General features: G+C 32.9%; 1 protein-coding gene across 1 annotated transcript in view; it reads left to right on the top strand.

The window, feature by feature from the left end:
- Window positions 1-22,260, top strand: part of LOC142317904 (alpha-glucosidase-like) — a 95,115-nt gene that overhangs the window by 66,922 nt on the left and 5,933 nt on the right. Inside the window, exons 8-12 of the mRNA XM_075354443.1 lie at window positions 4,503-4,663; window positions 8,408-8,533; window positions 11,509-11,753; window positions 14,990-15,185; window positions 19,192-19,429. Of these exons, the coding sequence (XP_075210558.1) occupies window positions 4,503-4,663; window positions 8,408-8,533; window positions 11,509-11,753; window positions 14,990-15,185; window positions 19,192-19,429 (966 nt within the window). The remainder of the gene's footprint in view (window positions 1-4,502; window positions 4,664-8,407; window positions 8,534-11,508; window positions 11,754-14,989; window positions 15,186-19,191; window positions 19,430-22,260) is intronic.

The raw sequence follows: 22,260 nt of genomic DNA on the forward strand, positions 1-22,260 counted from the left end.
GAGATAGAGAGAGAGAGAGAGAGAGAGAGAGAGAGAGAGTTTATTAGAACTGGCAAGGTTGGTACCTGTAGATCCCTTTTTTTATTTAAGCTATTTAAAGTATGTATATAACTCAAAATGAGCTATTTAACAGTGTAAAAGGTTTGTGAGAATACACCCTTTTGAAATTTATAAGTTTAGAACAGAAAGTTATGAGACAGCGATTTCGAAACATGTTTTGTCTTTAAATATTGCTTTACTCTCTTACCCCCAAAAGATCGCTTTCTGTATTTCATAACTAATTTTTCAGATAAGTTTTCTGTAAGTCTGCATAAAATTCAGTAGTAGAAATATCTGTACTCTTAAATCTGGTTCAAACAAAAAGATTCCTTCCCCGGGTTTTTTTTTATTAATTATTTTCCATGTTTTTTTTGAGATGACAGGCATCGGGTGGATTGGTAATTTTTCCCTATGAGAACGGAAATTTGTAGCGTATGAAAAATGCCATGCCTAACCGGGATTAGAACCTAGGACCTCCGGATGAAAGGACTCGGCCACCGAGATCGGCAATTTTATTTTATTGTTTTTTTAACAACATTGCGTATGTCAAGATCAATGCAGTACCTCTTTTCAGACGTCATTTTTATACGGATTTGAATACTAGGTCGTGGATACCAATGTTCTTTGGTGGTTGGGTTTTAGTAAACCACACATCTCAGGAACGGTCGACCTGAGACTGTACAAGACTACAGTTACTTTACATTCATTCATATCATCCTCTGAAGTAATCGTTCTCTTACAGTGGTTCCGAAGACTAAACAGAAAACAAAGAGACGTCATAATACCGACTAAAGAGGAGCTAGTGAAATGGAAAGTTTCAACAGTTGTTTCAGAAAATTTTCAAGTACTTTTTATAATATTTTGAAATAAAAATTCTGGCTAGGAAATTTTTGATATCATTTTTCGTTTTACGTGGCGTAAGGACTTTCTGATACATAAATTATTAAAATTTCCAGAGGTACTTAATTAACATATTCATACTTCGTTACGAGAAATATATGTAACTGAAAAAAATGTTAAAATCCTAATTTTAACAACAAAACAAAAATTTATAATATAGATTAATCGATAAAATAATAAACGTGCAAATATTGTAATACAGCCTGTAATTAAATTTTATATTACTACTGCTCTTTTATTGTGAAATAATCAGAAAATCCATAAAATAATTCATAAAATGTGCAATAAAATAGTTGAACTTACAGAAAAATTATATTATTCCTAGATGGTTATAAGTTAATATTGAAAATTATATTTTCGCAATGCAAAACAATACATGCAAGACAAAAATACAGTCATTGATATACTACAGATAGCCTTGATAACAGCCGATAATATTAAGTCTATATAAAAGAAAAATCCTACTATTAGATTAGATTTCATGTATCTAATTCCTTTTGTTCACCGGCCTCCGTAGTGCGAATGGTAGCGTCTCGAACTTTTATTCGGAGGTCCGGGGTTCGAATCCCGGTCAGGCTTGGCATTTTCCCACGCTATAAAATTTCCATTCATCTCAATCTCTGAAGCAATTAACTAACGGTGGTTACAGAGGCTAAAAAAAACTTATTTTGTCCATTTATTTATTTTCGCAGTATTCTCTCTATAGACTATTTTTAACGAGTACGTATAAGATATATATGTTTTGCGTGTGTCTGTATATACTGTATATATGTTTTCTTGACGAGTTTTTTTTTAAAAAAAACAAACTTTTATTTTTTTTACAAACAAAATTTACATATGCAAATATTCTTTCTATAATATTATTTTGGGTATACTTCCAAATACAAATTTAATAAACATTGTGCATGATAACAGTATGAGTTCAAAACTAATGAAGTGAGCAAAAGACTGAATAAAAATTATACAAAAGACAACGCCTCATCATAATATTTCCTACAATTACTGTATTTTCAGGAATACTTCCAGTAATAGTGCTTACATGTGCGAAATACTATATTCCAACTTATATATACGAGTATATATATATATATATATATATATATATATATATACAGAGTGGCCAGTAAGAAGTAGATCACAGTTTGAATCGCCATAACTTCTAGTAGAAGTGCATTTTCTGACGGCTTTAACTTCTAACATATAGCAGAGTTGTCATATTGCAATGTTCCAAAAGGGGTTTTTTTTTACTGATCTCTGCCTGCAGTTTGCTGAAGAGTGGCTCATCAAGTTTGAAGAGGAGCCACAGTTGGAACAGAGTGTGGTGTGGACTGATGAAGCCAAATTTCACCGGTCCGGTAGTCTAAACAGACATAATCATGTTTAGGGCGTACATCGAATCGAAATGCGGTAGTCGAGTACGATGATAAAAGTTCCGGCATTGTGGTTTGGGAATATGTTACGTACCAAGGAGTCACTGGCGCTTTCTTCTTTGAAGATGGCCTCGATGGTGAAAATTACCTGGAGCTCATTAGGAACACTGTTTATCCTTTACTCCAACAGACCTCTTTGATCGGTTGTCGTAGCAGCAGGATGGAGCTCCCCCTCATTAAGCAGTGTGGAATCGATCGAATCAGGCATTCCCTGGACGTTGAATCGGATGTCGCAGGCCAACTGAATGGTCGGCCCGCTCTCCTGACCTCACCCCACCAAGCTTTTTTCTGTGCGGCTATTTAAAGGACAAAATTTATTCCCGCAACATCAAAATCCTACAGGTCCTGAAGGATGTGATTACTGAAGAATTACTACTGTTCCTCATGAATTGTGGGCAAAATTGTGTGAAAATGTGTCTTTGCGATTAGAGGCCTGCATTGACGCTAACGGTAAGCAAGTTGATCACACAATGGAAAACCGATATTTAGGAGTGTTTGTGTTACAAAATAAGCCATCTGTTTTCTTTTCATGCAAACGCTGTTACAAGTTTCGGCGTGTTAAAATATGGTCTACTACTCATGGGCGACTCTTAACATCTACAAAACAAATATTGTGAAAGGAAAGGTTCTTAAGACTAAATTAATAGCTCTTAACAACAATAATAGCAATTTATAATAATGTACATTATTATACATTGTTGATAACAATGTATAATAATATAATATTTTAATTGTAATATTATCTTCTGCAGTAATGTATACTTGTACATTCAATTCTGTAATACTGGATTCACAACCATTGTGATTCCATGAATTTAATAAAAGTTTGAATTAGGTTATGTACAAATGGTAAAAATATTGTAATTTATGGTGTTTTTAACAACATTTTATGACAATTAAATGAAATAAGCAAAAATTCTTAAACATAAATTTTTTAATTAAGGAAATTTTTAAAACTTATTTTTCTACAAATAAACCAATAAAGAATGTATTTAAGATTTTAAAAGTAAAAATAATTTTTTAGTATCTATTATAATGGAGATCCGACAGCATTAAATTCAAATTTGTATGAATATCAAAGAAATTCAGTAATATCATTCCCGGTTTTTCAAAAATAATTACTTGACGCTGATACGACTAAATAACCTTTCAATTTTAGTAAAAAAAGTCTGTGAAATATAATAAATCGTAAAATAAAGTTTCATTTTTTCAATCATAAAATTATACTGTTTCAAAAACGAAAACAAGTTTACGAAATACGTAATTCTGTAGATATTACGTAAGTATTAAATTTAAATTTTCGATATACAAGTTAAGGTAATTTAGGTCATATTTAATTATAAATTTGAGATCGGGTCTGGCATACCACAGGGATGTATATTTAGGCCATTACAATTTTCAACATCGATAGAAGATGATAGAGTCTGAACCAGGAAGAAGACTGTTGTATGAAATACATCGATTGAAATCTAAGTAACAGAAATTTAACTTAACTATACAAATACAGGAATTGAATACAAAAACATCAAATCTAAGTGGAAACAAAACAAAAATATAATTAAAAACAAGATGTTGTACTTCTGAAACTGAAAAATTTTCTAAATATTTATGAACTCCGTGGCGGAGTGATAGCGTTTCGGCCTTTCATCCGGGAGTCCCGGGTTTGAAACCCGGTCAGGCATGACATTTTTCATAAGCTAAAAAATTCCATTTCCATATCCCACCCACAAGATTCAAGCTTATGTGGCTAAATCATAAAAACAAACTAATGTAAGTTAGAAAGGAAACGTTAACAGTTAAATAAGGGACATATGGTAAACCTGTTATGTTTATTTAATACCAATCAGACGGCTATTTTAGTAATTGGTCCCGGCTAATACTGGCCACGTACACTAAATGTGGTTTTCTAGGGAAAGAGAAATTTCTTTATTGATTATTAATACTCCTTTAAGTTTGTCCTTCTCTGTATTTTTATAAATATTTTAAATTCTAATAAGATGTAAGATTATCGCAGATGTGAATTTTTTTCTGTAAAAAATCCATTCTTTTAATAAAAATTGATTTATAAAGTAACTAACTGTTATCTTAATTATAACTTCTACAAATTAGTTTATATTATTTTAAAACCCGTAGGTATGTATATTCTGCTCGACTTCGTACCGAATCACACGAGCGATGAACACGAATGGTTTCAAAAATCGATCAAGAGAATCGAACCTTACACAGATTACTACATTTGGAGAGATCCGAAGGAGATATTTCCGAATGGAACAAAAGTGCCTCCATGTAATTGGGTAAGTAATTCATATAGGTATTATTTTCTGCAGGAAAAAAAATGAAATTTTCCGTACTTAAACTTCTTCAAACACTTTTAATTAATAACTATTCTTCTCTTCAATATCCCGTAGTTATGGAAAAATACACTGGATACTAAAATCAGTAATTTTTTACTTCCTTGATCGCGAAATATCAATTTCCAGATTTCAACGGAAATAACGGAAACTTTGACCATTCCTGAATGAATCCATTTTGAATAGTTTCGGTGTGACGTCTGTACGTACGTATGCATATATGTATGTATGTATTTCACATAACTCAAAAACAATTAGCCGTAGGATGTTGAAATTTTGGGATTTATGTTGTGCATCTCCCCTTTTGACTGCAATTGACTGAACCAAAAGTGTCCAAAAAAGTCAAAAATAAAAAAAATGGATTTTGGACTTTTTCTTAACTGCAGTAATAAGCCCTCGTTGGAGCTTTTCAACGATATCTCATAAGTGGTACTTATTTTCATTGGTTCCAGAGTTATAGACAAATAAATTTTAATTAATGAAATATTTTGATCTTACAAGGGGAAGGCACATCGGTTCGAATCAGACCTCATCTCCTTTTTTTAACTTTTTTTTTAATTAAATCAATTGATTAATTAATAATTATTAACCTGTGATTATAAAAAAAATTTATGATGAGTAATAATTCAATAACAAAAAACATATCAAAAGTTTTTAATGAAATAAAATTTTGTGTAATTCTCTTTTTTTTTAAATGTGTAATTGTAATTTAATAGGCGAACAAGGAAGTTATGTGTTGTTCACATCAGATCTTTTAATATAATGCTAGTATTTAATTGTTATGTGTTGCAACTCAATTTTAATAATTCTCTTACTCGCCTAAGTTATTTAGAAATAATTTTTGAATTCTTTTATTCGTTTTATTTATTTACTGTAAATATAAACGAAATTTCAGGAATTAATTTGAGTTCAGGTATCGTCTACTTTAGTTTTTTCTTACTTTCTCAGTTTGCATTTGTAATAATAATTAAAGCAGATGAAGTTATTTTTTAACAGAAGTCTGATCGAAAAAATGTATATTACGAGTAAAATTTTTTTCAATTTTTTTTTTCAGTAAAGTTGTTTTTATTATAATCAGTCCCAATTAACCGGAACCGTAAGTAAATAGGGCTCCATTAAGGTTTCAATAGAGTCCATTATAGGTCTCCATTGAAACCTATAAAGAATTATTAATGCATACACATGTATAGATATCTCATCCAGTATACTCAAGTATATAACAAAAATAAACAATTAGATATACTGATGAGTCCAAAGAACATTGATAAGTCTGTAACACGCAAGTACAACAAAGAAAACATCGAGAAGTATATCTTACACTTACTGAAAGATTCACAAAATAAAAACCGAACGAAGAAATATCAGAAAGAAGAGAAATTAAAAATAAATAGTTAAAATGAAAAATAAATAAATGATGAAAACAAAACTAAACGGCGAAACAAAACGACATATTTTGACGAAGCATATTGTCCTAATGTTAATTCACCCAAATTTTAAAGATTCACAAATGCAATCCGTGCAGTCTTAGCAGCTTTAGGCGCCGAACGATCTCGTTATTATCCAAGAAATTAACTGGGAACCAGCTCACGTGAGACTTATCAGTTTTATTTAGTAGTGAATGTGTCCTCTCCAAAGCTCAGCACTCCCAGATATCTATATACTCAGTGTTTCTTGTAAACCACGGCGCCTCTGTTATAATTCTCAATAACTTACTCTGAAATCGCTGAACGATGTCAGTGTTACTGTCGCTTGTAGTACCCCACAGCTGGATTCCGTAGGTTTAAGTAGATTTCAGATTGTTATATACAACTGTTTGTTCGATAATGACAATTACGACTCCCTGCCTAGCAACCTCTCCTTGAACTTAAAAGTTAAGCTGTTTCAGTTTCCTCCCTTACGTGAGTCCATTACGTCACCTGGATGCTGATCCAGGTGCAGACCCAGGTATCGCACGCTGGAGGGTAGTCACCCCTCCTCCCAACAAATGTAAAGTGTGTAGACTTATCGGATTTACCTTCATCTTCAATTAGAAAGCCATTCACTATTTAAATCCAATACAGTCTGCACCTTACTACAGTCTGCGATAGGATCGGTAACCATTTGTATTAATTGGAGATATAGACTTATTTTATCATATCCATACTCAGATATAATAAAATAAGGGTCTATGCATAATTTTCGGATAAATATTAAATCTTTAAATATTTTTAAGAATTTGGAATTTTAACCGATAAAATTTTACTGAGATATGAAAGCAAAATTACATTTGCAATAATTAATAGTGTAGTTTAAGAAATGTTAACTTATATTCTAAAATAATTCTTGGTAAAAATGATATTACCTTTTTACTTCGTGCTGATTATGTAATGTCCTGAGTATACGAACTCACATCTCTGTACATCATTACCACGTAATAAGCAAAGTTTGTTTTTCGTGCATTTATGGAAACTCGAGATTCTGTAATACGGGGTCGATTAGTATCATTTAATTGTATTGCCGAACAGTACTATTCACAATATAAACCTGATGAATCTACAGACTTGAATATGCTTGGTATACGTACATTCGTTTACGTATTTCAAGAAAAGTACCGTAATGCCATCGAAAGCTTTGTTAGAAAATACCACATTACAAGCACCCCAGCGGCTCCTTACAAAAGAAAAAATTCAAATACAAAGGGTAGGGATGTAACAGATCATTTTAAACCACGCAAAGAAAGTAAACATTTTTATGAAAAAATCGAGCTGTCACCTTTATCAAAAATAGCGGTCATTTAATAATTTTCACAGTAGTTACAAGAGTGGCTTACATTACACCGTAAATAGTATTCTCATACTGAAAAATAGATCGTTTTGTGGTAAGAGTATTATTAGATTTTCTTTTTTCTTTTTCCAGTAGAAAATTATTTAAGAGATGTTATCGATTATGTTTTTTTATTTTTGAATGCGCTTTAAAATGATCAATCACAACTCTACGCTTTTCATTTAAAACTTTTAAGTTGCTCTGCTGAATCCGTGGGGTCTGATTCTCATGTCGAAAATATAGATCCTTTCGATTTTGGAGCAGGTGCTAAATTTCTTTTTTCTATCTTGAAAAATAATTTTAGGTTGTCATTATTTGTTTGTAATATTATGCAAATAGAAACACAAGTATATAAAAGTCACACGAGCGTGCGCGAGCAAACACACGGACACACAATTACAGTTCGTCTTTCTTCGTTTAATTACATTTATTAAGAACTATGTTATTTTTCTTACATTTGTTACTTCAAATATAAAATAAATAAATTTTACTTAATTGTATGAAAACAAATTTGTAATTCTAGGAGAAATGTTGTTAATGTTATCTTATCTACCGCCATTTTTATTCTTTCATTAGCCAAGTAGTTAAGAACGTTTTATCTAAAAAAAAGTGTTTTAAAACTCCCCCAACTTTTTCATAGGAGAAATTTGTTTTTTAAAGTTAAGGGAGGAGAAGAGGAGTCCATACCTTACATGAATTGATAAAAAAAAACGTCGGGATGATTCAAGCTGAATCACATTTTAGTAATACAGATTATTGTATAAAGTACAAAATATATATTAGTATATATATTGTACTATATATTGTATATTGTATATATATTGTATTAATAGTACTATATTAATACGACCGATTGTTAAAAAACAAAATGTATATATTTTCCAGCTGGGTTTATTCGGTGGTTCTGCTTGGACATACAATGAAGATCGTCAGCAGTTTTACTTTCACAAATTCCTTGTTCAACAACCAGACCTGAATTTTTATAACAAGAATGTCAGAGAAGAAATGAAGGTAGTTATTTCAGTTTTATCTAAGCAATTTAGTCAATTATTTTTAAACTGCCTGTACTTTACAATAATCCCTGCGAGTCGTTTACCTTCTCTAGCAAAACAGTTTTTGACATGTTTTAATATAAAATATAGGGAAAGTAAAAAAAACTACACTTCCCTAGATTTTTGCATGGTTTTAACTTATCAAACCATTGTTGAGACCAGAAGTACTAACAATAATATCCAATAAAAACCTCAAATTCGATTTTTACTTTCCTGAATAGATAGCGCTATAGCTCTAGAAGGGAAAGTATTGTAATCGATCCAATTTGGGCAAAGGCAGTAGTTTACACCCGATCTTGACGTTTTGACACCTAAGGAATCCAAACACCTAAAAATCGGATGGAAATTTTCGGGATGTTAATGTTCGTATGTACGTGTGTGTGTTCGGTGTTGGCCTCTAAATCGCCTTATATTTCCAGAACTACTGGACTGATTTTGATCAAACTTGGTCAGATTACTTCTATATATGAGGCATTGATGCCATTAAATTTTCAAATTAAAAGGTCAAGGCGATAAAGCTGTAGAGCAAAGTCATCTCAGTATCTTAAGATTTCACCTAATTAAGGTCATATTTATCTCAGTAAATTTGTTAAAAAATAACAATATTTGCAAAAAAAAAAATATTTTGAAAAATCGCACCCCCACCAAAAAATGTTCTAAACTAGTGTATAAGTGGGCATATTGCATCAATAATACCTCCTGTCACCACAAGGAGGGCTAGTGTCGCAGTCAGCCATCTTGGAAATTTCCTTTTTCCCTGTGGAAGATTCCCTTTTCCCTCGTCCTCTTGAACCGGGAAATGTGAAATTCCTCAGGGTTGCCAACCAAATAATGTTTTACACTTTAAATATTAATTAATTATTTTATTTTATTTAGTTAATATTTCAAAGGTCGGAAACACTGATGTACAGCTATTGTAGTCATCTGCTATGTTCTGACGTTGCATGCGAATGGTAGAAATAAATAAATCAGTATATTTAAAAAGTAAAAAAGTAACTCGTTCTGTCTACGTCTCGAACTCGATCTCCCGGTCAACTCGGTACCTGGTGCGTTTAGCCTCGCATCTACACAAGTCTGCCGACCGTACAAGCGAAATTTGTTCTATAGAAGTTATGAAATTACATACATTAGTATAGTTAGTCCAACCGTCGCCGCTAATACCGCCACACTCGCGAGAATTAAATACGGTATGCGCGCGCGCACTTTAGCTAGAATTATTGAATTAAATAAACGACAAAAATATACATTTAAATAAAATTATAAATATTTTAAAGTAAGTTGTGAATGAAAGCTGCGCATTAGGAACAACCCGCAGTTGTAGGACTTTCCCGGAACGCGCTTTAGCTGCATGACGGAATAGTTCTACAATGTGTTGTCATTTATATCTGTTGACTTTTAATTTGCGTTATACGAGTTCATTAGAAACAGTTTAATTTGAAATAGTGAATTTTTTGTATTATCTTGTGTAAAAGAAATTTCGATGTCACAAAATTGTTTTTAATCTGATCGAGGTGAGATTTCGAAGTAGTATAAATTCAAATGGTTGCAGTTGTATAAGATTTTATTTTTAGCTTATAAAAAATAATATAAAGATTGAAGCGGTGTTTTTAAAACAATACTATCGATATTAAAAGTTTTTTTCAATAAAGTACCGCCAGTTCTAAAAATTGGAGTACTGCTAACTTTTGTGTCTTCTCACTCCTGTACAATATAGATGTAGGAGGTAAACCTTATAAAACAGATTTTCAGCTTAAAAACACTAATATATTATTATTTTAAATGAACAATTTTTAAATTTTTATTTGAAATCTATAACTTTCTTAAATTTTTAAAAAAATTCTTAGGTGAAATAACATAATCGGACGGTCAGGTGCGAGAGTGACATACTTCAGCCAGAGAATCCACCACATATAAAGCAAAACGATAAATTTTGAAAATAAAAATCTTTAAAATCTTATCGGCATCATTTTTCTCCACAAGTTTACATTTTATCAGTTGAAAGCCATTCTTCTTTATAATACCCGTAGATAACTTTATTATTTAATAAGCATTAAATCTCAACTTTTATTTCTTACACTTTTTTGAATGTATTATCCCTTACCTTTAACATTAGTACAGAATTAAATCAAAAAAGTTAAAATTTTTGATAAAAAATTAATATTTTTATTCAACTTGTTGTTTTAAATAATATCGGTTTGAATTCCATAAATTTTTCACGATTTAAATTAATATTTTCACATTTCTATTATTCTAACATTAAACATTTTTGATAAAAATCTTCTAAGCGTTTACACTTTACTGCTAATCTAAAATTCAAATATAGATTCTTTGCTCGCGCAGAAAATAATTTGCAAACCAATAAAATAAAAGGATAAAGAAAAATCTACTCGACCAATCGTAACCAAATTTTTACCAAGTTTCTTGGGATAATTGAAAAGGTTTTCGATATATTTTATCTCGAAAAATTTTGAAGAACCAACTGATCCATCGCTTTCAAATTTCCAGGATAAATTCGTACTACACCATGAAAGCTTTTAAGCCATAGACTGAGGCCCTAGCTTCCTTGAAGGTTAAAGTATTAAAAATATTCATAAGATTAAAGCCTGAATACTTTAATTGTTATTTATCAGTATTACTATAGCAATATGAGAATGACGAACGGTGGTCTAGGGGGCGGAGCCCTCTGGGAAAACGGAAATGGCGATCGAAGCGAGCTCTGCGGGTGTCCAAAGCTCCGTTTCTCTACAACACGGGAATGAGAAGCGAGGCTAGGCCTGAGATAGACCCCGTGAGGTTTCGGGGAGCCCTGATTCGGCTTCATGGTTCACCTGGGCCCTAAGAGTTCAAGTTCTGGCTAGACGGGCCGGCTAATAGATATATATTTTTGTCTTTACATTAATAAAAAATTACTGGTTTTTAATAATTTATTTTCAGAACGTTTTGAAATTCTGGTTGGATTTGGGTGTAGATGGTTTCAGAGTAGATGCTGTTAGATCTTTGACTGAAGATCCGGAATTACATGACGAACTTTGTTTACCGGAGTTTAACACATGCGATAATGAATATTTTAAAATTAACCATAATTACACCGACGATTGGCCAGATACGTATGAGGTGGTTTACGAATGGAGAAAATTCCTTGATTCTTATGCAAAAAGTTCTCCTTATAACCATACCAGGTAAATATTATTTTACAGTATTATATTATACCTATATAATAAACTTTTATCCGTTACAATAGCATGCGCCTCGGTTGCACACAGATAAGGATTACCTTCCGTCTGGGAATTTTAATTAGAACATTCAAAAAGCCCTTTACAGTGAACTAATAAGTAACCTGTATAAGGACGTTTATTAAGATCATATGTAAATAATTATTCTAATAATAATTTAATGTGTTTGGAAATACAACTATTCAACTGACATTAAGCCATGAAATTACTGTAATCATTGTTAAATGCAAAACTAAATATTTTTTGGCTTATTTCGAACAAATTTTGTGAAGACTTCTGAATAATATAATCGATGCGAGTGTAGAGAGAGCTTTCAATCCCTCAATGATCTTTATTCAGAGCTTAATTCACGCCGTACAGAGAAAGTACAAACATTTTTTTACAATAAAAACAAACTGGAACAAGGGACTATGGTAATTCTGAATAGATTAACCTAAGAGGATGAGTCAAAGAAACAAAAATTCCACGGAAAGGAAAAAATTCAATTTAGTAGTGGATCTCAGGCAAACATTTTTCAGTTATGATCGTGTCTTATGCAACCCCTTACTTAATACATCCAAGAAAAAAGTGTTAAAAGTTAGGACAGGCGATCATGGAGGCTACAGTTATTTCGGAAATATTGATCGCAAACGTTTTAGAGTCACTAGTAGTTTGAGCAGAGTACACGGTATAACCGTTCTGTTAAAAATGTCCATTCAGTATTTGGTTCGTTTCTAATTTTCCTACGAACGCATTAACCTACCTCATACTTTTCCTGTGACAAATTATAGTGATTGTGTGGCCTGCGATGTGCGTCACGACCTCCATAATCTAGAAGTCAGTACAATTTTAATTGAACGCTCGATTACCGTGTTCTCACATCAGAACCGTGATCACCCTTATCTTACGTGAGATTAAATCACACCACTATTAACTAATCAGAGACTCATATCAACCTTCATCCAAGAAGAATCCCTGCAATGGTAAATACATAGAGATCCAAAGGTCGCGCACATCAAATAAAGATATTAAGTAATAATATTTAAGATTTATTTATTTTCACAACATATTCTCAAAATGGCTGCCCCGTTCAGTAATGTATGTACGAACTCTTTTTACCATGTCTGAGGCTACTTTGTAAAGCACGTGTATACTTATGTTGTTAATCTCCGTTGTTATTTTCATTTTTAGCTTCTCCAGTGTGTGCGGCCTATTTGTATAGATCTTTTATTTAAGATGACCCTACATGAAGAAATCTAGGGAGTCAAATCGAATGAACGTGGAGGCCATAATCCTTTAGAGATGATACGCTCACCAAAAAAAATCCCGCAGAAAATCCACGGTTTCATTAGATGTGTGAGATGTGGCACTGTCTTGCTGGAACCAAAAATCACGTTCACATCTTCAAGATGCGTAATAAACTGTACAATGATGTCGTGGTACACGTTACTGTTCACTGTAGTTTCAAATAAAATGAGGTCTACTATTCGACCACGTGATACGGTACAACAGACTCCAATTTTTTGAGAGTATATGGGGTTTTCATGTAACACATGTGGATTTTCAGTGGACCAAATTCTAGTGTTTTGACTGTTCACGTAGCAACTAAGGTGAAATCACGCCTCATCAGTGAAATAACGGTTAAGCTCTGCGTTTCCACGGTTGTGAACAAATTTGAAACCATGTACAGTTCACTATGAGCTTCTCTTTATTTGGCTCTTTCGATTCTTGAACACTGCAAACATGGTATGTACAAAAGTGTAACCGCTTCATCGTTCTCTGAGCATTTCCATATGAAATCTGAGAGTGCACTAATAGTCTCTCGGTTTTCTTCTTGTCTGCAACTTATTCGCATTCTCTTAAACGGGCGATTAATCTCGTTATGGTTGAATTGTTAGGTGTTGCCGCGTCCGGATATTTCCCACGAAATTCGTCTAGAATACGTACATAAGAACGACCAGAAAAATAATGTTCAACAATGAAAATTCGTTGCTCCCGGGAAAATGACATGTTTACAAATACAAATATTTACATGTATACATGTAAACATTTGAAAATACATGTATACAAATATTAAAAAAATATTTTTATAACTATAACAATTGATCGTCAATTATTAATTTTATATTTATACAAATATTTTTTGTTTATCTAATAAATATGTGAAAAAATATTATATGTATAATTAGTTGCGATACGTCCCTGAAGATGAAAATAATTTTTCCGAAAGTGCTAGGAAGAAAATTTACACAAATAATTGTTGGTAAGCTGATTTATAATTTATATATATATATACCAAAGAGCCATGTTAAATAAAATTAATATACTACAATTTTGACACTTTAATTTTGATGTGTGCGACGTTTGGATCTCTCTGTACATTCTTTTATACGTTTCCAAGTTCATATGATCCAGTCCGAAAACTGAGCCTCATTATTTCCAAGCCATCGAAATTCTATTTTACCAACCTGCTAACCGTTCAATACATTTGAAGCGCCTATTATTTTCACTTCTCCTGCATATAAATAAGACTTGAATTTTCATTCAGTCGTTTGCTCAGTGAGTGGGTCCTAGTAATATTACTAGTAACTCACATTTCATTATGTTTTAGACCAGACATAAGAACAGTCTAGTGTAGAGCCTTAACCGCAATAACCGCTTCAATATTCTGAACCATCTAAATAATATACTAATTATCCTACACAATCACTTTTTACGGCTTTGATTGTCATTTCCAAAAAAATGGATAAAATCATAGTCGGACATTTAGCCAAGTAGGGGTTACCGTATGACATTACCTTACTGGTACTACATCTATTTTAAAATTAGAGTTCAGCCCACGACAATACATTTACTCTTTTCAGTTAGGCATGACAACATCCACGATGAAATTTTAGTAGATTCCAGCATTTTTTCGATGAAATTTTCATCCTTACTTAAAATAATCTTTGCAAAATCTCCTTCGCAACCAATCTAAATCAGCCGATGTACAAAGTTATTTCTTTTTACTACGGTAGGTCTATTCTTTAAAACTATTTAATTTCAGAAAATCTAGAACATGAATTAAAACAAGAAAACGAAGCGAGGTTTATATTTTAGCGTGGTTTTTGCATTTTATTGCTTATATAAGGCAAATTTTTAAACCAAAAATGTGAAACGATTTTTAACTTATTTTCAATTTTAATTTTAATTATTTCTTTCAGGATAATGTTAACTGAGGCATATTCAGCAATAAATTACATAATGCTTTATTATGGAAACGGTTCAACTCAAGGAGCACAGTTACCGTTCAACTTCCTTTTAATGTATACCGATATTGAATCGAATTCCACCGTATATAAGTATCTAATTGATCTATGGTTTGACAATATGGTCGAAGGACAGTGGGCCAATTGGGTGGTAAGTAAATGTCATGTTTATTATTATATAAGCATAATGATTACGTAAAACTAGATTAGTTTTTATGAATATTTAATAAAAGCCAACTAACCTAGCCCGAAGAGAAAAAAACTATTTGTTTTTTCTTAAATTAACCACTCTTTCATAAGACATTTACATTGTTGCTAAAATTATTTTGTCATACTTTTATAAACAAATGGTTCATTCATTCTTTAAAGAACGAATTGGATGACTGTCGATTCTTAGAGGTGAAGAGTTTTAGGTTTGTTCTTCCTTTAGTGTTAGGCTAATTCGGCGCCATATTTTGTAATTATTACTGTATTACTTACAGTAAAATTTCAGAGAGATTTATTGTTACTGATGAAACGTCATGCCTATATAATTGAATATAATCATCAATGTATTGATTTTATTTATAAATACTAGTCTGGCAAGGGGGTCAAAGACTGGACCCTTAACGCTATACATGCATAATATATATCCAAACTCCCAAAACAATAAAATTTTTAAGGTTTCGGCGAGAGTTTGCCGTCAATTGAAAACTTCAAAATTGAACAATATATTTACTTATAGTTCTTCAAAAAGACATTGTCCAAAACAAAAAATTACAGATACATATCAAAGGCGAGATAATAATTGTTATATATTTTTCCTACTTCAGTTTCCCAAATACAACACACGGTTAAATATTTTATTCTTATATATTGAATATTAAGTACTCGTATTCATAAATATTAAATATTTTATTCCTCTACTAATATTGTAACTAAATGATAGAACTTTTTTAATACAAAACGAATATGATATATCATATATTTTTTGATTCGAACAATGTCTTTTTGAAGAACTATAGATGAATTGTTGAATTTTGATATTTTCAGTTGACGGCAAACTCTCGCCCAAACCTTGACCAATTTTATTGTTTTGGGAGTTTGGATACCCCATCTGTTTTTTGTTTTCTGTTCATTCGTTAAATTGAAACTAGTTTTATTTTTATATTTTTTAAATTCTGTTATCTGTCGTACGTTTCCTAATAACTTTTCGTCAATTGTATTTACGTATCTAATAAAAAATCAAATTTGTTCTAAAACTAAAACATACAACGTTTTTGAAATTTCGTGGCCAACTGTTTTTTGAAATTAATAAATCATTAGCTTCTATCCAATTTTTCCCATTTTTGATCATGCTACTATAATGTCCTTTCATTGACTGCCCGTGATGAAATATTGCACTTATAACTTTATATTTTTCCGGAATAGTTTGGAAGCATCATTAGACACTTTTATTATTCCTTTAGTTTCAGTTATTTTACGAAAACATACTGCGTCGTTTTCGAATAATTTTATTTGAATGATCAACAGTTTTCCTAAATAATGAATTTCCATTCTATGTATGAAATCTGTGTTTTCACATTCAGACTTTAGTTTTTTCACTAAAATTAGGAATTAAATCTTCAAGACTTAAACTGTTATTTTTCATTAAACTATCAGTTTTAATATCTATGTGTAAAACTAAATTATTTTCTTTGTGCTCTGAAGCATACTTACATTTATCATTTGCACAAATAATCGTGTATTGGATAGTGTGTTCTATACTGTTCTTGAAAAGTTCAACTTTGTCAATTAAATATGTGAAAATTCAACAGCATCTTGTTGAATTCCAATTATCTTATTTCTATCATGTCTACGTTTGCTCTATTTGTATAATTTTTAAGTGACATTTGTAATATATGATTTTTCGGTAATTTCAAGATCTCATTCTTTAATAATGCACAATTAAACAAACACTGAAAAACTGAATTAGCATAACGGGAAACTGAATCACCATTAGATAATCCGTGCAATTCTCTATCTTTTGCGTGGTTTATATCACTTGCATCATTCGATTCTTGACACTCATTGATATGTTTAGGCATGACCCAAATATTATTCTTGACTTTTATAAATTCATTTTTCTCTCTTCAAGAACTAGAAGATCAGGCCTATATTTACTTTGTAATCTATTGTATTCATGTATTGTTTTAGAACTGGCCTTGATCGTGGATGGATCAAAATTGATCAAATGCAATCCCTCAAGTTGTTTTCAAGTTGTTCTTGAAAAAGCGACGTATGCTTGACCAACTGTAAAACATTATTACCAGCATTTACGAAGACATTTTTTATACTCATTCCTTGTGATAGTATAGTATAGCTTAAATATATAGGAAATTGTTTCCGCATGACGAAAACTTTGTCCATAAGTTCAAATTTAACACTTATTCCTTCAACTGTACGTTCTTCCTCAAAAGATACAAGTAATCGTTACTTGTTGAATATCATTTTTATCATCAATGTTTTTTTTTATATTTTTTACAATGCCTACGGTACCATTAACAAATCCTTGAGCTACATAGATATTTGTAGTCAACATGACTTTAGCACCTATTTTTATAGAAGACCTCCAGTCTTAGAAAAATTTTCATCATCTGCTTTTAAGGCTTTATTGATTTTTTTTTCCTCAAATAGGTTGCACACTCTAATGAATCATAATCATCTAATTCATTTTCTTCAGAAGAGATGCGTTGTAATATTTCAGTATTTAATGTTTCACACATGTAACGGGTTGCTAGAAGACACAACGTATCTATCGGTAGTTTATCGATGTAATTGCACAATTTGAGCAAATTCTTATAGTAGTCAGTATTTAAAAAAAAAAATGTCTAAAATTATGTTGTTTTAGATTGCCATTGTTCAAGTAACCGCTTCTAATTCGAGATAGCACTTTTGAATATTCTAAATCGATTTTTTGTCACATATTGGTAGTCAATTCATTGTAATGGAAAAGAATTTTCCATAAATCAAAGGAACCAAATGATCCTAAGTATTAGTTGCTTTCATTTAAAGTAATTTTAATTGTCACGCACTGGTTGAAGTTGCAACAAATCTCCAAATAGTAAAATGTGTCGTTTTTCAAACCAACCATCTTGTTCATCAGAAGTGTCGAATATTTCACATAATTTATATGTGAAAATTATGTTAGGTATCATTAAAATTTCATCAATAATTATTAAAGGCGTGTTTTTCAAGTTTTCTCGTATTTATTTCAATACCATATCTCACAATGGTCAATATTTTATAGTAGAATCTTCTTATTCTTCTTATTTTTATGAAAAATAAATATAATTTTTTTTTAATACATAATTACAATTTTTCGAAATATCACTACCCCAGCGACACCACATTGTTTTAATTGTAGAATAAAAATTTTAACAATTTATTTCTGTTTTATTTATTACTTTTTTAATAAAATTAGTATAATCTCTTAAATTTTTCTTTTAAATTTTATTATTTCAAGTATACGCTACCTAGTACTATCAAGTACTGCTATATAGCGACGTAAATGGGTTAGGAAAAAGTTAGGGTTAGAACAACAAAAATTTCACATTTTCAAATTAAAAAACGTGAAATTACAAAGATTTTCACATATTTATCGAAAAAAACATATATTCATTAAGAACGTCTATTTATGCGATGCGATGATATGTAGCCTTATTTCATCAAAATTATTATTTTTTTTATATTTAAATAATTTTAAAAATTTATAAATGTCGATTTGCGAGTTGGTCAGAGTAAATAAGTCTTCGGTGTTTCCACCATCGGACAAATTCTCGCCGGCGTCATTCTACCGAACGAACTTGATGTAGATCGTTCGAATCAAGAAGCACGGTACTTCTGTACTTATTTATTTTTACAAAATTTCAAAAAAATTATATCTAAGATAGATTTTTAGCAAAATGTAAGACTAATAATTACAATAAATGTTAATGGAAACAAGGTATTGTTTATAGTACAGAATACAAATTATTACACAGTTGTTGGTTCAATTATTTCCGTTAGATGGTAGCGCTTCATTCAAAATAAAAATATGAGCACATACTGCAAACGCATCACGCTTTTTTATTGGAGAGAAAAATCTGTAAAACCTTTGTTGTGTTAATCGTTATTTTTGTTTATTACTCTTTTTAAAGACAGGAAACCACGATCACACAAGAATCGCCACTAAGATGGGCAATGAAATTGTGGATGGATTTGCCATGTTATCAATGTTGTTACCTGGAACAACCATCACATATCAAGGAGAAGAACTGGGGCAAACGGATAGTATGGTTCGACAGGATCAACTAAGAGATGGTCACAATACTGGTCCAATAAGTGTCAGGGATCCATACAGAGGTCCTTTTCCGTGGAATGATACGCCGAATGGAGGTATAAAAAAATAATTATTAAAACAGTGCACACTAGTAATATAAGAAATCTATATCATCACTTCAGTATTACTAAGGAGGTACCGAAAATTACATAAAATTCAACTTGAAAGTTATGGTGTACATTATTACCAATTCCGAAGTTCATAAAACATTTCGGCGTTTACCGAATGAGAAAAGAATCCATGGATAAAATCCTTAAGTTAAACCAGTTACATTTAGATCTGTTGAGTATCTAAACAGTTACACAAAAAACCCGAGGGAAAAAGGAATAAATATAAGAGATTGGGTGGAAAATTATAAGCAGGATCTTACCTATAAAGGGAGAGATAAGAAATTAATGGAATTTGCGCATCAAAGGGCCATAGTCGGTAATCATTTTGCTTAAATTTCCTCTTGCGATCGGGTAACTCTTATCCTGAAAAAAATAAAATAAATCTTTATTCTAATCGGTACATAAAAAAAACCATATGTAGTTCATTTCAATAAAAGATAAATTATAAAAAATAAAAAAACCAGATCTGTATAAAGTCCACATTATTTATTTAAATATAAATACATGAAATAATGTTAAGAAACATACTTTCGCAATTCAGAAGCCGTTAAAGATAATTATTTTGATTATATTCACGAAGACACTGAAAGGAATGCAGATAAACTGAGTTTAGCAACAAACGAACAGTTTGTTATTGAATCAAATATATATGTGTGAATGTGTATTAACACTTTTTGTCTCGAATTTTGATTTTGATTTTGGATTAAACATCGTTAGAGGTTTTGGTTTTCTTGGAATTTCTCCCTTCACCACCCATTCGGTCGCCCTAAAACATAAGACCGAATGTCTATGCCACAAACGGCTACTGAGTTTCGAAACAGTTTAGCGACCAGTGTCCTAAATAGCTCCAAGAGCTTGCCTAACAGCGTGAGCGGAAAGCGCGGTGCCATACAACACCGGCTTACGTTTCTCAGCCGCTCACTTGTCATATATTTACTAAAAGGGTAGGCGCACCCCGTCAACTACTAAAAATATATGTATGACATCCATAAATTAAAATTTACTTTGTCAAGACAGTAATTCGCTGCCACGCCTAGGTCGCTAAATGCCAGTAAGAACCTGTCCACTTTATTAAAGCGCTTGGAGCCCTAATTGGCTGGTGGTCAGCCATATATCTCAAGGTTAGGTCCGCAGCAGTTATGAGTCTTTCCCTTAAGTAAACTACTGATGTAGGTTGAACATAGCAACCTCAACAAGGAACTCCCACACGGTCCGACAATGCGGATCTCGCCTCATTGACTCACCGCTTGTAAGTGCCCAATTTTCCCCGTGACCTCTAAGTTCCAAGGTGAACCCGGTCTCTGCTCAAGAGCAGGACAGTAAAACATCAGGTGTTCATTTGACTGGACCTCCCCGCAGACGCACAGATCATCAGCTGCCAGGCGGAACCGAAACAGATATTGGTTCAAATTAACATGGTTGGTGAGCACCTGAGCACCCGTTGGCCTTTAAACGAACTCGAGGCATATCATCTCCCCAGATCCCGTATAAACTTGTACAGGGATCTTCCCTGAGTCGAGGTGTCCAATTCCAGCTCCCATGCTTCCGTCGCGAGGTTCTGCAGCCGCAGGCGGGAAATGGGCAACTGAACGAAATTTTTATCCGGTGCATTGTGATCACCGTTCTTTTCTGGTACTGGCCCCGCCCGAAACTGCACCCCAAATTCCTCGGCCTCCCGGCCTCTTCGCAATCTCCACATAGCTGCCCGAACCTTCACCACTAAATCAATTGGGAGTGCCTTTCCCAATACAGTGGTAGCCTCGTAGGAGGTTGTTTTAAAACCATCAGTGCATACAACTAAACTGTGCGCTGGGCACTGCTTAAATTTTGAACAAGTACTGTAATCATATCCAACCTATTTGCCCAAACGGGCGCCGCGTAAGAGATCATGCTTTCGAAGACGCGGTACACCATGTACATTTGACGACCAGACAACCCATAGTCCTTCCGAGCAATCCTCCTAAGTTTATGCATCACTGAGACGGCGTCCGCCGCTACTGGCCTAATGTGGTTGCTAAACAGCAACTTCTTATCAGACAAAACACCTAGGTACTTATGAACTCTCACTCGGCTGATTACACAGCCTTTATAATTAATGTGGGGGTTTCGAGTGTACGATAATTTGTCTGCACCCTTGAGAAGCATAACCTTCGTCTTGGGCACAGAAATCTTTAAATTTTGAATGTCCATCCAGCCCTCCGCGGTTGACAAGGCCGCGTTTGCTCGATCTTCCAGCTGCGGTCGTGAATTACCACGAATTAAAAGGAGTCAGTCATTGGCGAAAGCCTGAACCGTGACCCCTTCTGGGAATGTCAATTCCAGAAACCCGTCACCTCCAGAAACCCGAGCGACCTCTATATGGTCGACGACCCTACATGAGGTCCACCCGAAATCAAACGTCCACCGGCCATCAAGACCTGTTGGGTCTTTGGCGAGGTCTCAACACCCAGTGACTCTTTGGGGCTTCCTTCCTCCCCAGCTGCCTGACCACCTTGGTTTCCTGAAGGAAATCCTCGACGGACATATCCAATGTAGGATTTTGCCCGTGCACGGCCCTGAGGATTTCAGGCTCCTCTGCCCTTGTTGCCCTTGTCATATCGTTTACCAATATCTGCGGCCTTCGCTCGGCCAGCGACTGAGCCTTCAGCCCGTTCCTTGTCAGAACGTCGGTCTCCAGCAGCTGCTTCGCCTGCCACTCACGTATGACTTCCTAGATGACACCTGGTCCCGTGTTTTAGTGACTCAGAAGACTTGGTTGGATCTTTTCCCTCCGCGGG

Source organism: Lycorma delicatula, chromosome 1 (genome assembly GCF_047948215.1).
Source record: "Lycorma delicatula isolate Av1 chromosome 1, ASM4794821v1, whole genome shotgun sequence".
Lineage (NCBI taxonomy): Eukaryota > Metazoa > Arthropoda > Insecta > Hemiptera > Fulgoridae > Lycorma > Lycorma delicatula.